Source organism: Alexandromys fortis, unplaced genomic scaffold, assembly GCF_014885135.2.
Source record: "Alexandromys fortis isolate MF-2015 unplaced genomic scaffold, M_Fortis_MF-2015_v1.1 scaffold_119, whole genome shotgun sequence".
NCBI classification, from domain to species: domain Eukaryota; kingdom Metazoa; phylum Chordata; class Mammalia; order Rodentia; family Cricetidae; genus Alexandromys; species Alexandromys fortis.
In genome coordinates, this window is record NW_026067991.1 from 1,606,389 (window position 1) to 1,622,815 (window position 16,427).

Below are 16,427 nucleotides of genomic sequence, written 5' to 3' on the forward strand. Positions count from 1 at the left end.
AGGAGAGGAGAGGAGAGGAGAGGAGAGGAGAGGAGAGGAGAGGAGAGGAGAGGAGAGGGACAGAAGGGGGAAGCAGAGAAGTGGGGAGAGAGGCAGAAGCGAAGCTGCCTCTCCGAGAGGAAGATGGAAAAGAGAGCGAGCTCACGCCGGAAACTGGAGATCAGCCTGCCTCAGCGGATGGGGGAGGGAGTGGGCGTGGCTTGTCTCTTAAAGAGACAGAAAACCATAACTCTGGGGGCAAAGAAGAGGTCCCTGAGTATGGGGGGGGGGGAAGAGGAGGTCCCCGGAACTTACTGACCAGTTAGCTCAGCCCAACCTTCTGGCTGAGCTAGAATCCAGTTACAAACTACCTCAAAAAACAAGACGCGAAGCTTGCCCCCCCCCCCTTCTCTCTCTCTCTCTCTCTCTCTCTCTCTTTGATACAGGGCTTCTCTGTGTAGCCTTGGCTGTCCTGGAACTTGCTCTGTAGCCCAGGCTGGCCTGTGACTCAGAGATCCACCTGCCTCTCCTCTCTAGCGCTAGCATTAAAGGAATGTTGAGGGAGGCCCTGCAGATGTCATCAGGGAAGAGAACCGTGCAAAGAAATAAGAATGAAACCCGGTGCAGACTGACTTCATCAACCTGGATCAGACTTTGGGAGTCTAATGCCAGGCAGTTCTCTGTCAGCATATTTAAACACAGTACAATCTGGAAAAGGTTTCCAGGCAACAGTCAGCCCAATTCCAGGTGCACAATGAAGCTTAAGATGTGACTACACAGAAACTCCTTTACAAGTACATGTGACCGTGAGGGTGGGTTCTGTAGCTAAAAGGCCTAGAATCTGGTGTGGTCTCTGACCATAGCATAGAGGTCAGCAGGCCATAGAGTACTTGTGACACCTCCCCTAAGGATGGGTAACAGTCCAGGGAGGAAAGAGTCTGGAGTCATCATCCTGGGGAATTTCAGGTCTGCCTCTATAGCACAAGGTGGGTGAGGTCTGCCTCCGCAGATGGCCAAAGGTCATTAACAAAATCCACTCATTTTCTGGATCAAATTTGGGTATTTGATTTCTATCTCCTCCTTTGAGGAGACACCCTTCATGACTAGTTTCATTCCTGTTCTCTTTATCCTTTTCTGTGAGTACAAGAACCTCTATGCCTCTAACCGGATGTGCTACCACCGCCCCGAAACAACAATACCAGATGTTGACCTCTGGCACACACACGTACACAAACATGTAAGTACACACACACAAACACACCCCACATGTGTACATGCCCGCTTTAAGGGACAGGGGTATGGCTAAGTAGTAGAGTACTTGCCTAGCAGGTATTCAACCCCAACACCAGATCTAGCATGAGCCAAAAGGGGAAAACAAATTATTTGGGGTAAGCCCAGACCAGTCTCAAATGTGGCTTAGCCACCCTTCCTGTCTCTTCCTCCCCAAGTACTGAAGTTACAGGTGTATACCCCCATACCCAGCTTGGGAAGTTTTAACACATTAAATGCTGTCACAGTTGGAATCTGGCTTTCTGAGGGTCGCTGTTGAGAAGACACAAAACGGGGGTTCACGAGTGTATCTCAGTGGTGGGGTGTTTGTCTAGCATGCATGAGTTCCTAGGCTCCATCCCTAGCAGTAAAAATGTTTCCAGAGAGAGATGCGAGAAGTGAGCCGAGCGTGGTGTTGAGGGCCAGTAACCCCATACTCAGATGGAGGTAGGATGGTCATGAGTTCAAGACCACCCTGGGCAAGGTGAGATCCTGGAGAGATAGATAGATAGATAGATGATAGATAGATAGATAGATAGATAGATAGATAGATAGATAGATAGATAGAGAATGTGAATGAACAGAGACTCAAAGCCATGACTTTAAAAGAAATAGTGTAACTACTTTGCAAAACAAGTTCACAGCTTCCTGTAAAGGCAAAGAAGAGCTAGCCTGGTCAGGTCTGCGGGTTCGAGCCCGTATTTAGACTTACAGGGAATACTTACAAATTTAAGGCCAGTTTGAGCTACAGAATGAGTTCAGCCTGGACAACTCAGTGATGCCCTGTCTGAAAACACAAAGTTAAAGGGGTGGTGGTGGTGGATAGCTCAGTGACAGAGCGCCGCAGCGGAAGACGTACTCCACCCTCCAGCAAACCAGCCCACCCACTTCCAGGAACTTTTCCAAGAGAAATGAAAACAGATATGCACGCGAGTTTTATAGACATATGAAAGTCATTTTTATTCACAGTATCCCCAGCTGGAAATTCCCACTTCGGGACTCCGAGAGGGTGCCTCAACACCACCCCGGACTGTTTAACGGGTAAGACTGTGCAGTATCTCCATGCAGGAAAATCCCAGTGACAAGGGGGACACTATAGAGACACACTCTGTCAAGGATTAGAGAGTGTATGTTGCCTTAGAGGCCATTTTGAGTTCAGCATTGACTCCTTTCAGAGGTTTCTCTGTAACTTTGGAGCCTGTCCTGGAACTAGCTCTCTCTCTCTCTCTCTCTCTCTCTCTCTCTCTCTCTCTCTCTTTGGCTTTTCGTGACAGGGTTTCTCTGTGGCTTTGGAGCCTGTCCTGGAACTAGCTCTTGTAGACCAGGCTGGCCTCGAACTCACAGAGATCCGCCTGCCTCTGTCTCCGGAGTGCTGGGAATAAAGGCGTGCGCTGCCACCATAATCATCTTTACAGGTTCCAGCTCTGCCCCTCCCAGGTTCTTATTTTTCAATGTTAAATTTAATATACCTTTTAAATTTTATTTTTATTTTATGCACATTGGGTTTTGTTGTTGTTGTTTTATTTTAAAAGCCTATTTAATTAATTAATTAGTATACAGGGTCCTGCCTGCTTATACACCAGAAGAGGGTACCAGATCTCATTATAAATGGTTGTGAGCCACCATGTGGTTGCTGAGAATTGAACTAGGGACCGCTGGAAGAGCAGCTAATACTCTTAACCTCTGAGCCATCTCTCCAGTCCCTTCCCAGCTTCTTAATAAGGTCCAGACATCTAAGCCTACACTGTACCTGCCTCAAACCTGCTTGCTTTAACTAAACAAACCAATTAGAAGTTGCCTTGGTGTTGGGGGGGGGGGCTGGAGAGATGGCTCAGAGGTAGAGAACACTGGCTGTTCTTCCAGAGGTCCTGAGTTCAATTCCCAGCAACCACATGGTGGCTCACAACCATCTGTACTGAGATCTGGCGTACAGACATACATGGAGGCAGAATGTTGCTACATAATAAATAAATCTTTAAAAAAAAAAAAGAAGTTGCCTTGGTGTGTCTTTTTGGCTCTGGTGAAGTCCCTGGCCCATCTCCTTCTGGATCTCCAGCAGCTGGTTGAGGACAGTGAGGGGGAGAGGTCCCAGCCATCCCTACCTTCCACGGGGTCTATAATATACCAGCCGTATTCAGTGTGTTTCTTTGGGTCATCTGCTCTTCAGCTCACTTGCCTAACACCCCAGCCCAATTTTTTGTTATTTTGAGGGAAAGGGGGCCAGGTTTCTTCTAGGGAGGACTGTCTTTCTAGACACCAACAAGAGAAAAGCCACGCATTGTGAACGTGCCATTGGGAACAAATTGCCTGTGCGGGGGGACATGTGGTCATAGGTCACACACCTAGGCAGCTGACTTCATCCACTCTTCTGTAGCAGGAGAGGGACATTGTAAACATTAAGTCCAAGTCAGGAGCTCTGTCCAGCCAAGGTCAGGTATGTAACCTCTGTCCAGTGACAGACCTCAGTGCTGAGTCAGAGGAGAATACAATCGTCTGTTGTATTCGACCGCTGGGGTGGACTTCAAAGGCATTGTGCTCCGTGAAAAGAGCCAGGCACAAGAGAGCAGTGGCTGACTGCTTTTGTTTAGAGGACATTCTGGGAACAACGGGGGACAGTATTAGAAATCAGAGCAGCACATGTCTGGAATTGTGGAAGAGGTGGAAAGGCTGGAAAGCGGCTAGAAGGGAGTTTTGGGGGAAAATGAAAATAAGTTTCTTGAACTGGGGCAGTAGTTAGTCTGACCTTCCATTTGCCAAAAGCCTCAGGTCTCAGCCAATATGAACACTTTCTGGCATTTATTGTATAGAATTAATATCTCCATATAGTAGTTCTTTGGTTTTCTTTGCTGTTTGTTAGTTTTTTAATGTGAACACTATTGTGGAGCCTAAGGGAGCACAGGCAAGTGACTCTGTCCAGATCTTACTAAATCAGGATTTGGAAGAGTCAAGCCTTCCTCCACACTGCCAACTTAGTAACCCGAGAAGCTTTAGGGAAACATCGCCACCAGGGGGCAGCTTCACAGCCAGCGAGCCACAAGCCCCTCCAGCAGTAGGCGGGGATACGAAGGACCGGTGGAAACTACAGGCTCCCGAGTGCTGCATAGATCTGCAGAGGTGGGCTGTGACGGGGCTGTGACGTGTCCCTGCGTGGTGGGCACCGCATCGCGTGGCTCCGCTCTGCACACGGCCCTTCTCGCAAAGGCATCATTGGTGCTAGCCTCCCCGAAGCCCCCTTGCCTCCCCCCCCGCCCCACAACTCTTGGGGCGGGGCCAAGACTTCTGCCACCCTTCGCTCTCCAGCAAGTAGCCGGTCCGCACCTGCACCGTGCACAAAGGGACAGCCTACGTCAGCCTGGAAGGCGCTGCCCCCGGCAACTGCCTGGAGAGCTCAGCATCCCGGGAGAACGGAACCAGCTGCAGAAGGACCACTTCCCTGTCCCACTCCCTTAGTCGATCTCCGCCCCTGGCACAGGGACCTCTTCTGCGTTCATCTTGGTTTGGTTTGGTTTTAGTGGGGTTTGCTTTTGTTAGGGGCTAGAGACGAGCACAGGATCTCAGTCATGCTAGACTAGACTAGCTCCCTAGCACGGAGAAATAATCACACACACACACACACACACACACACACACACACACCAGCATAGGGTGACTGTTTCGAACGACAAAAGTGTGTGACTGAAAGCTATTGTGGTGGCGCACGCCTGTAATCCAGCTCTAGACAGGGTGAGCAGGTGGATGGCGAGTTCGAGGCTACCGAGACCCTGTCTCAAAACAAGCAAGCAAAATGTACAGTGAGAAACAGTCTGGTGAGACTACGCTAGTACTAAAAAAGGAAGCTAATCGGGCATGGGTTTACAAGGAGGCGCTGCTGACAGAATGCGCTCACGGCACTGGCAAAGTAGGATCAGTTCCTCAGGAGTCCCCACCGCGACCACTGCAGACTGCGGGACTGGGGGCGGAGGCGTACACAATTGTCCCCATTCTTCTCCGCCCGCCTAGCGAGTTCTCCCTGATCTCTGGCCTAATTCCCTGGTGGAAGTCCAGAGCCGGCTGTGGAGAGGGAAAACCATCGCCCCACCCCGCCCTGCAATCCTCTGTCCCGCAGGCGCAGGGCGTTAGAGCCTAGGGCGCAGGCCCTCACTCCCGATGACCCTGGTAGCCAGCGCGGCAGGTGCAGCCCGAGGCAGCGCGTGGGTGAGTCAGTCCCAGTCTGGGAAGAGTGGCTGGGGACGGGATGAGGGCGCAATGCGGGCAGGCAACGGGGGTCCACCTTTAGTTTTGCTCCGAGCCCGAGCCCACAGACCAGCAGGGGGACAGTAGCGCTCACCCGCAGCTTTCACCCGAACTGCTCTGCAGGATGTGAGAGTGCTGACCGGCAGGGAACCTAGGGGACAACAAGGAACTCTTGATGACATTTTGCTGGGAAGGGAGGCTCAGGGCACTTTCCATATTAAAGCACTGGCTTAGGGCCCAGAAGGCCTAGGCTTGTATCCTCTCCTATTACCAGACTTGCCTCTCGGAGAGCCGGGGTCCTAGGCGGTTCCACAACCATACTGAGTCTCCGTATCCCCATCTATAACGCAGCAGCAAGGTCCCAGTGGAAATGAAACTTTAAAACGCTTCAAAGTGTGGCGAAAGATGTCTGTGTGCACCAAGAGATCCCCTAATTTTAGCTAGGAAAATAGACTGCCTTTCTCCTGAGAGAACGGGACCCAGGAGTCCCATGAGGGCAAAGGGAAAGAGAAAAGGGGACCCTGTACGCCAGCACAAAGCTTTCTGGTGGGCGGCAGGGACAGTTGCTTTCAGTCAAGAGAACATCCTTCCCCTGTCCTCAAATGTCACGCATCTCCTCCAGACACTTTTACCTCAAACCATGGAAAGGAACTGTCAAAATGGTCAGGGACCGCCGGGAGGTGGTGGCGCACGCCTTTAATCCCACCACTCGGGTGGTAGAGGCAGGTGGATCTCTGTGAGTTCGAGGCTAACCTGGTCTACAGAGTGAGTTCCAGGACAGGCTCCAAAGCCACAGAGAAACCCTGTCTGGGGGTGGCGGTGGGGGTGGGGGTGGGAATGATGGTCAGGGCCTTGGCTTTTCCTGGTAGGAAGCAAAGTTCCCATTCGATGGCCCGGAACTGCGAGGGTGTGGTAAACTTAATGGTATGCCCCAGCTGCCCGCTCCCTTCCACTCTCCTGATGCATTTAAGGTTGGCTGTTATATTCTACGTCAATCAAAAAACAAACAGTTCCCTTCTGGCAACCAAAAAAGAAGGTTTGGAAGGTAGAGTCCCATGAAGAGTTCAGTGCAGCCTCAGGGTCAAGGTGAGGGTGGGTGAAATGCCAGCCAGCAGGAAAACAGGGTTAGAAGTCACTGCGAAGTCCAACAAGGATCCTGGAGACTAAGCGAGTTCTTGGCTTAGTCTCTTAGTTCTTGGTAGTGCTGGGGCCCTTCTCCCGGGGCGTTTAAAATCCCTCCAAACGTCAAACGCTAGATCCAAGAAGATCCATCCTAAGGACCTCCGTCCTTCCCCTTAGCAAGGACCCAGCAGCTATGACTCGAAGATTCAGTTTGAAGGTAGGGACTTTCCTTACTACACTGAGCCACCCATAATTGCAGCCCCCAGAGCAGGTAAGGTGCTGAGCATCAGAGAAACACCAGGCACCAGGAAGTGGACCCAGGCCTCTGACTCAGCGGGCAGCCTCTCCCTTCTCGGGTCCCACAGATGTCCGGCCCCCCAGCTTCCTCCCCACTCCACCCCACCTTGGTGCGCCGGTTGTCCCCATCTTCTCGGTCTTCACACCCACTCTCTCGCTCTGGTCTCATCACCACCTCCTGGGAGTGGTCCCTTTCACCCACCATGTCTCCTGGCTCTGGGAGACTCACAGGCAGGGGGCTGCGGGAGACGCAGGATTTGGACCAGAGCTCGGGCAGATGTGTGTTCAGTTGCCTGAACCGGCAAACTAATCCAGGTTGGGCGAGACTTGTCATTCCCCACCACACACACAGAGACACGGGTGTTGGCTCCGCCCCCTAGGTTGTCTGCGGGAGACCACTGAGAGGGCTTCTGTAACCTGGTATCAACCTGGGGAGCCGCTGGGGTGTGCTGCAGGTCTTGAGATTCTGGCACTTGTGGTCAGTGCACCCATCTTGCCATCTCCTCTTGGGGACCTTCTGTTATTCTTGACAGATGTCCTCAGTGGGTCCACTTAAACTGCACTCTGGACTGGGTCTAAGTTGGAGCCCAGTGGATCTTAGCCCCGGGGGAATCTCAGCCCAGCAGGGTAAGAAAGGATCAGGCGACTGGCAGAATGCAGTGGGGTGCAGGGTGCCACACAGGGATCTTGGCCAGGCGGCTTAGAGTTGAAGCAAAATGGATACTGAAATCAACTATTTGTTACATCTGCCTTTTTTTTTTATCTTTTTTTTTTCTTTTCCCCACAATGCTAAGGTAGGCACTCATTTAGAGCCGAGAAATAAATTGGTTTTGAGACTGGTTTTACCACCAACAAGTGACAGGGTAGGAAGTTGAACCCCACGTTGCTTGATGCCACAGCTGCTTTATGCAATCAGTATAACACACAACAGCAGCAGTAGTAAGCAAAAAAGCTCTGAGGAATGTCTCAGAATAGAGGAGCTGTAAAAAAAAATAAATGGTAAATGGTGAGGGGCTGGAGAGATGGCTCAGTGGTTAAGAGCACTGGCTGCTCTTCCAGAGGTCCTGAGTTCAATTCCCAGCAACCACATGGTGGCTCACAACCATCTGTAATGAGATCTGGTGCCCCATGCAGGCAGAACACTGTATCCATAATTAATAAATATTTAAAAACAAAAACAAAATAAATGGTGTGGTTGGAGTGCCCAATTGCATCTAAAAGGGCTTTCTAGGAAAGCCAGAAGCTGGTATAATCAAAGGGAAGTTCCAGCAAATTCGACTCACAACCAGCTATGTTCCGATGTTTGGGGTTCCATTCCTTTACAGTCAATGCTCATCACAGTAGCCCCCCCTTCCGATGTTCACAGCAGGTGCCCCTCAAGACTGGGGATTCAGTTTCACGAGGTTCAGGGTTTACTTCAGCATCTGAGACAACAGAATGGTGCACTCTCAAGAGTGGAAGGTGGACCCAGCCCAGAGTCCACAGCAAAGGGCTGCCTCTCATGCTGGGACTTGCAAATCCCACTGCCCATCTCTGTGACTGTCTTGGGGGACGGCTTCCTCGAAGAGGTGGAGGTTTTTTTAGAAACCATGCTTTCCCCGTAATTCAGTCAGACATAATTACAGGAATATATGTGAAAGAGCAACCAGCCATAAAGTTGAGAGACGGACTATGGAAAGAGCAAGGGTTCTTGCAGAACATATGTAAGGGTTAACTATCCCAAACGCAGTCAGGCAACGGTCGCGCACCCCTTTAATCCCAATACTCAGGAGGCAGAGGCAGGTGGATCTCAGTGAGTTGGGGGCCAGTCTGGTCTACAGAGCGAGTTCCAGGACAAACTCCTAAGCAACACAGGGAGACCCTTTCTTGAAAAACAAAACAAAAAACAAAACTATCTTAAAAGCTCAGAGTTTACTAGGGAAAGGAAAATGATGTTTTGTACCTGCTCCTGGAAGTGGGGTTCTTCCTGGGGGTGGCACTTTCTGGGATCCCTCCAGAGCCTGCTGGGCAGAGCCTTGTCCTTCCTACCTGACCTGTCTTATACAAGCCCTCTTACTTATCCTTCTCAGTTTACCAATCTTGCCATTTTAACCCTAGCTTTTATTTTCCCCCTAAGATTTATTTATTATGTATACAATATTCTGCCTGCATGATGCCTGCAGGCCAGAAGAGGGCACCAGATCTCATTGTAGATCATTGTGAGCCACTGAACTCAGGACCTCTGGAAGAGCAGCCAGCGTACTTAACCTCTGAGCCATCTCTTCAGCCTCCTAACTTTCATTTTCTTAAATATTTATTATTTTATGTGTATGAATGTCTTGCCTGCATGTGCATACCTGTTGAACCTGGGTGGTGGTGACATAAACCTGTGATCCCAGCCCTCAGGAGGCTGAGGCAAGTGGATCTTTGCAAGTTCAAGGCCAGCCTGGTCTACGGAGTGAGTTCCAGGATAGTCAGGGTTACACAGAAAAACCCTGTCTTGAAAGAACAAAAAAACAAACGAACAAAAAAAGAGAGGTTTGAACTCTCTGAGACTGGGGCTACAGGTGTTTGTAAGTGACCCTGTGGGTGCTGGGAATCCAATCTGGTTCTCTACAAGAGCTACAAATGCTCCTAACCACCCCCAACATTCTAACAGGGTTGCTTTTTGTTTTAGTTTGTTTTTTCACTTGATCTTTCTAAGTCTGTCTAGTACTGGGATTACTCGAGAAGGGGTTTCCACGCTTAACAGTCCTAGCTGTCCTGGAACTAGCTCTTGTAGACCAGGCTGGCCTTGAACTCACAGGGATTCATCTGCCTCTGCTTCCTAGTGCTAGAATTAAAGGTGTGCACCACCACCGCCCAGCCTTGTTTTTGTTTTGAGACAGTTATTTTTCCTGTGTCCCAGGCCTGGAACTTGAAACCCCCGTGTCCACCTGTCCCCCTCTCCCATGTTGGGGCTACAGATGTGTGTCAATCATCTGTTTTTATGTTGCTGTCTTCAGATTACGGTGTAGTCCACGTTACAGTAACCACCAAATGTCACCCTCCCAGATGTTGATCTCCAGAGTGGCACCCGTGACAGCTGTGACATCATCCCAGGCTTCCAGCCCTGTGTTTGATCTGATGTGAAGATGGCCGCCAGGGTGATCTGGGGGAGCCTCGGCCTGCTTCGAGTCGTGTGGTGTCTCCTTCCCCAGACTGGCTACATACACCCAGATGAGTTCTTCCAGTCACCCGAAGTCATGGCAGGTAAACCCCCATGTACTTTAATAAGATTGGGGCAGCAGCCGACATTAGGTGAGGGTGAATGAGCAGGCAGAGCTGCAGCCTCTCTGGGGTTAGAACTTGAGGTGGGAATGGACATTCTCTTCACCCTCCGGAGGATGTTAATAAAAACCTGCCTCTTCCGTGTTTTCCTCCTTGGGCCAACAGATCACTCAGCATGTGATTCTGACGTGTCAGCAGAATGACTTCATAGCTGGGCTTTCCTGGTGGCTAGGGAAGCTTGCCTGACACAAGGGAAGTTGTGAAGTTGTCTCGTGCAGGCTCAAGGAGAGTCCTCTCCCTTCAGACCAAGATTAGTAGTCACGCACAAACCCTTTCTTTATGTAATTTTTTAGGTATGAATATTCTATCTGCATGTATGCCTGCATGTCAGAAGAGGGCATCTATCACAGATGGCTGTGAGCCAGCAGGTGGTTGCTGGGATTTGATCTCAGGTCCTCTGGAAGGGCAGCCAGTGCTAACTGCTGAGCCATCTCTCCAGTCCTTTTCTTTTTTAGACATGGTCTCTCTATGACATCCTGGCTGTCTTGGAGCTCACTCTGGCCTCAAACTCAGCAAGGCCCTCCTACCTCTGCCTCCCGAGTCCTAGATTAAAGGAAAGGAGTTCACCACTATTCCAGACTCACCGTCTTTTCTTTGGTTTGGTTTTTCGAGACAGGGTTTCTCTGTGGCTTTGGAGCCTGTCCTGGAACTCACTCTGTAGACAAGGCTGGCCTCGAACTCAGAGAGATCCGCCTGCCTCTGCCTCCCGAGTGCTGGGATTAAAGGCGTGCACCACCCTCGCCCGGCCCGTCTTTTCTTTTTTGAGACAAGGTCTCATGCAGCCCAGGCTGGCTTTGAACTGCCTATGTCCACGAACCTGATTCTTTGGCCCCCACTCCTAGAGTGCTGTGATCACTGGCAGGTGCCACTATGCCTGGTTTATGCTGTGCTTGGGATTGAACCCAGGATTTTGTGCACAATGGGCAGGCAATTATTTTGTTTTTTGAGACAGGGGCTCACACTGCAGCCCAAGCTTGCCCTTAAACTCATAGCAATGCTCCTAGCAAGGCTTCTGAGTGCAAGAGTCACCACACCACCTGACTGTTATACACTTCTAGCCCACTGGTCAGACTGTATCACATGACCACATCAGTCATAAAAACAGCTGGGGAATAAAGCCCTTATATCTGGCCATGTGCCCAGCTAAAAGACTGAAGGAGAGAAGGAGAAAGATTCAAAGACACTTGGTTTGATTTTCTTTTCTTTTCTTTTTCTTTTTTTTTTGAGACAGGGTTTCTCTCTAGCTTTGGAGCCTGTCCTGGAACTCACTCTGTAGATTAGGCTGGCCTCGAACTCACAGAGATCCACCTGCCTCTGCCTCCCGAGTGCTAGAATTAAAAGCATGTGCCACCACCACCTGGCGGTTTGATTATCTTGCCCTTTTAAGATAGCATCTCTCTATACAGTTAAGGCTGGTCTCAAATTTGTAGCATTCTCACTCAGCCTCTAAATGTTACAAGTGTGCACCAGCAGCCAGTTGTGGTGGTGCATACCAGCAGGATTTGCTGAAGGAGTCAGAGGCAGGTGGATCTCTGTGAGTTCAAGGCCAGCCTGGTTCCAGGATAGACTCCAAAGCTACAGAGAAACCCTGTCTCAAAAACCAAAAAACAAACAAACAAAAAACCAAAAACAAAACAAAACAAAAGAAACAAAAAACAAATGCATTAGCACACTCAGCTTGAGGACTAGGATCGTGGCGTGGGAAGCCTAATTCTGCCACCCAGCTCAAAAAGTAGATTTGAACTTTTCAGTCTCCTCCCTGTATTTCTGAGATAAGTCTCTCTCATGGGCATAGGCACAAACTCCCTGACCTTAAACTCTTGATCCTCCTGCCTCTGCCTCTCAAGTCCTGGAGTTCTGGGCAGGTGCCACCATGCTTGGCTTCCAAGCTCATTTTTTTAAAAATATTTATTACGTATACAATATTCTGTCTGTGTGTATGCCTGCAGGCCAGAAGAGGGCACCAGACCTCATTACAGATGGTTGTGAGCCACCATGTGGTTGCTGGGAATTGAACTCAGGACCTTTAGAAGAGCAGGCAATGCTCTTAACCGATGAGCCATCTCTCCAAACCCCTCCAAGCTCATTCTTGACGGTAGAATTTTATTCACCCCACTTATGGAAGGAACCATGTTCGCTCTTTCCTTGCCGCTTCTGGAGGTCCCCCACATTGTTGTCAAAGGCCCTTTCATCCTTAAACCAGCAGGGACACATACAATCTTTCTCTTGCTTTGTTTCCTTGCCTGTCTCCTCTGCATCCAGGATGGTCTCCGCTGGTCCAGAGCTGGGGAGAGAAGACAGGCCACCTGAGAGACTCTCCCACAAAGTAGCTTTACCAAAGCAGGAAACCACCGGGTGCAAGCCCAGGGGTTGTGCTGGAAGTGTCCACTAGGAGGCCTTGCAATCTTGGTGCTGACCCCTAACTCTTCCGGGCACAAGCCTAAACTTGGAACTGGCTCACCCCTGCCTCTCTCTCTGCAGAGGACATCCTGGGTGTGCAGGCTTCACGGCCCTGGGAATTTTACCCCAGCAGCTCCTGCCGTACTGTGGTCTTCCCACTGCTGACCTCTGGCTCTACCTTCTGGTTGCTCAGGTTCTGGGAAGAGCTGGGGCTCTGGCCTGGTCTGGTGAGTGGCTACGTGCTGCTGGTGGGGCCCCGACTCCTCTTCACTACCCTCTCCTTTGCCCTGGACTGGGCTGTGTACTACCTGGCCCCGCTGTGGGGGGCAGATCGCTGGAATGCTATGTGCCTGCTGTCTGGGTCCTATGTCACCCTGGTTTTCTACACAAGGACTTTCTCCAACACCATCGAGGGACTGCTCTTCACATGGCTGCTGGTGCTGGTGTCCCCTTATGTGGCATGGAATCCCACATCAGAGAAGCCTACTCCAGGCCCATGGTGCCATAGCTGCCTTCTTGGTGCTCTCATGGCTGCCGGCTTCTTCAATCGGCCAACCTTTCTAGCCTTTGCTCTGGTCCCCCTCTCTCTCTGGGGCATCCACAGAACCTCGAAACCTAGCATCACGGCCTTGATCCAGGAGGCCCTGGTGCTGTTGCCAGGGGCTGCTCTTGCTGCAATGCTGTTTATAACCGTGGACAGCTGGTACTTCTCCAGCCTCTCCAGATCCAGTAGCCTTGTTCTCACACCTCTCAACTTCTTGTACTACAATCTGGACCCCCAAAACCTCGCAAGGCATGGTACACATGCACGGCTCACTCACTTGGCAGTCAATGGCTTCCTGCTCTTCGGGGTGTTGCATGCTCAAGCCCTGCAGGCTGCATGGCAACAACTCCATAGCTGCTTCCATGTGTTTGCACAAACAGGCTTCTTGGGGGTGCTGGGTGCCCGTGGCCTACCGTCTAGCCCCAAGTCTCATCTCCTTCTCCTCTACTTCACACCCCTGGTCCTGCTATCTGCCTTTAGCCACCAAGAGCCTAGATTCCTGATTCCCCTCATAGTCCCTCTAGTCCTGCTTTGCAGTCCACAAACCCAGCCTATACCCTGGAAGGGCACCCTGGTCCTCTTCAATGCCCTAGGTGCTCTCATCTTTGGCTGCTTGCATCAGGGAGGCTTGGTACCCGGCCTGAAGTATCTGGAACACGTAGTCCATGCACCCGCCCTCCCGGGCACGACCACACACTACATGCTTCTCTTCACTCACACCTACATGCCTCCCCAGCACCTCCTGCACCTCTCAGGCCTGCCATCGCCTGTGGAGGTGGTGGACATGGGCGGGGCTGAGGACTGGCTCCTGTGCCAAGCCCTGAACAACTTCAGCGGACAACCAGCCTGCCGACTGGCCGGCGGGCCACAGCTCTGCCGCCTCTTTGTAGTAACTCCAGGGACCAACAGGCATGCTCTGGAGAAGTGCGGTCTTCCTCTCAAGAATGAGACCCTCCTGTTTCCCCACTTGACCCTGGAGGACCCTCCAGCCCTGTCCTCCCTACTCAGCCAGGCTTGGAGGACCCACCTTAGTCTTCACATCATAGAGCTGGAGGACGGCCTGTCATGACAAAGGAGCCATGGCCCAAGATTCAGCCATAGAAGGAAGGTGCCACCCCACCTTCTACACAGGCTACTGGGCTGGGACACTGCAACAGACTCCCACTGCTGGCTCTTCTGGGCACAGTGACAGGTTGTTCCTCTAGGTGAGATACCAAAGATCTGACCAGTCATGGTCCCAATGCCAAGGTCCCCAAAGAAACCTAGCACACCCACTGGAACGTGTCTGTTTCTACGCCATTACTTTCGATTGCTGTAATGTCTAAAATATATAATCGCATCTGGTTATCAAAGACAATGAACTGCTGCTGACATCCTGAGTGGCCCTGCCCAACTTCCGACAAGGCCTGACTTCTTGCTACCATCATTTCCAATCTCACAGTGTGAAGTGGGGACAGAGGAGGCTCACAGTCAGCTCTAGTCCCTAGTCTGTGACTCACAAACTGACCTGAAGGAAGTCCCTTCCACTTAGCCAACCTACCACCCTGACGGATCAGAGGATCCTGAGGTCAGTGTGAGCCCTGGAGCCCATAGCTCACGTCCCATGGTTTGATACGCATGTCTCCACAAGGCTCTTTCGCTAGGAAGCCGTAGTTGTATTTCATAGCACTGTGGTGCCTGCAGACGCAGTTGTTTGGGTAGAACCAAAAGAAGCCATTCTAGAAAATGCCTCCCTGTCCTCTCCTACTCCTTTTCTTGAGCAGTGGTGGAATTTTCCCAGCCATTCTCTCAAAGGTTGGGTGATGTAGCTCAGGAGACGAGTGCCTCTTTAGCAGGCTCAAAGCTGTAGGAACTATCCCCTGCACCAATAAAAGAATCACTCTCCCAGAATGAAGAACCCAGGTGCTCTCCCTCCTCAGCGCTGCCATGAGGCCCTCTTAGCCCGCCCCAGGGGGAACTGAGAACACAGACTGCTCAGAATCTGGTACCCAGTCTAAAAGCTTTTCCAACAGCTTCAAGCCTTCTAGATGCCAACGTTAACTGAGTGGCTTAAATAGAGGTCTAGAAATTGAGTTAGGTAGCCTCAAAAAGACAAGGGGGTTACATGCATGGGTCTCCCAATCACAGTTCAGTTAGCTGGCCATAGTGAGTACCCTAGCAGACCCTCGAAACCAAGAAGAGGAAGCCAAACATCGTGTGCCACGGTATCAGAGGTGAAAGAAAAGGCAGTCTCTGAGTAGCACAGATGCTGTGAAGAGTAGTGGGGGTGATCAAGACTACAGACCCTGGAGATACATGCCTGGCTCACCTCACTGCAAGGCTTCTGAGTTACTCGAAAAAGTAGCCTCCACCCTGACACGAACGGAGTTTTAAGTCAAAAACCACACAGAATGTAAGAGCAAATATCAACAGACACTTAATGTGTTAACTATTAAGTTAGCAAGATCTTTCAGACTTATCAATCAGCTTGCACATTTAATCAAAGATTGTGGCAACCTCAGGGCTATCATTTCATCCACCATCTTCCCTGTTATTCTGCTCCAGACGTAGATGTACCAGCATTTATTCAGTTTCAGTCCCGCTTGTAGAAAGCAGGCCATGGTCGGCCATGGCTCTCAGTAGTGCAATACTCTTTTTATCTCTGGTAGCCTTCGGGGTCTTTATGTCCTGCCAGTCAAAGGACTAGCACATGTCCATTTGAACGTAGGCATCTGCAAGTTGACAATCCGAGTCAGGATTCGAAGCAGTGCATCGTGCCCGAGATGACTCCTGAACGCAAAGGTCGGTGTAGATCACTGAAGGGAGGAGGGGACGTGACCTCGGCCTGGCAGAGTCCAGTCTGTGCTTAAGCCTTGGTGCCCGGCCCCTTCTGATGACCTGGGGGTGGTCCTGGACGCTCCCGGAGGCCGCGGCGGAGTTCCTGAATGAATGTGTCCTTGAACCGCGCGACTCGGCGCCCCACAGAGCCCGGGGACTGACCCACGAGGGCTCGCAGGCGGCGGGCTGCATCGCGGCCGCGCAGTTGCAGCTGCAACAAGGCGAAAGCTGTGAGTTGCGCCGCCCGCCGGATGGGCCGCGACTCGGACAGCAGCTACACCAGCTGCGGGTTGTGCAGCAGGACAGCCAGCAGCCGCCGGAAAATCATCGTCCTCCGAGCGCCCGGGAACCCGGAGCCCGACGCGCTCGCCTTCCTACCGGCCACACCGGACGACGGACAAGTCGGCGCCTCCTGATGACGACACAGCCGCGACAGGATTGGACCCGACCACGTCCG

At 51.3% G+C, this 16,427-nt stretch overlaps 2 protein-coding genes across 3 annotated transcripts; one reads left to right on the forward strand and one right to left on the reverse strand.

Annotated features, from left to right (window-relative positions):
* The first annotated feature begins 4,561 nt into the window (after positions 1-4,561).
* On the forward strand, positions 4,562-14,608 carry Pigz (phosphatidylinositol glycan anchor biosynthesis class Z). Of its 2 annotated transcripts, XM_050159883.1 has the most exons (3): positions 4,562-5,442; positions 9,934-10,131; positions 12,691-14,608. In XM_050159883.1, exons 2-3 carry the CDS (start codon positions 10,014-10,016, stop codon positions 14,220-14,222), a joined length of 1,650 nt encoding a protein of 549 aa, XP_050015840.1. In that variant the 5' UTR covers positions 4,562-5,442; positions 9,934-10,013; the 3' UTR covers positions 14,223-14,608. The 2 variants fall into 2 exon arrangements, with proteins under 2 accessions (XP_050015840.1, XP_050015841.1); XM_050159884.1 differs by lacking the exon at positions 4,562-5,442 and having other exon boundaries at positions 9,772-10,131.
* Positions 14,609-15,546: 938 nt separating this feature from the next.
* Positions 15,547-16,400, reverse strand: Ncbp2as2 (NCBP2 antisense 2 (head to head)). The gene is given in 1 exon segment (XM_050159790.1): positions 15,547-16,400. A coding segment is annotated over 1 exon segment (300 nt). The 5' UTR covers positions 16,299-16,400; the 3' UTR covers positions 15,547-15,998.
* Between the last annotated feature and the right edge of the window lie 27 nt (positions 16,401-16,427).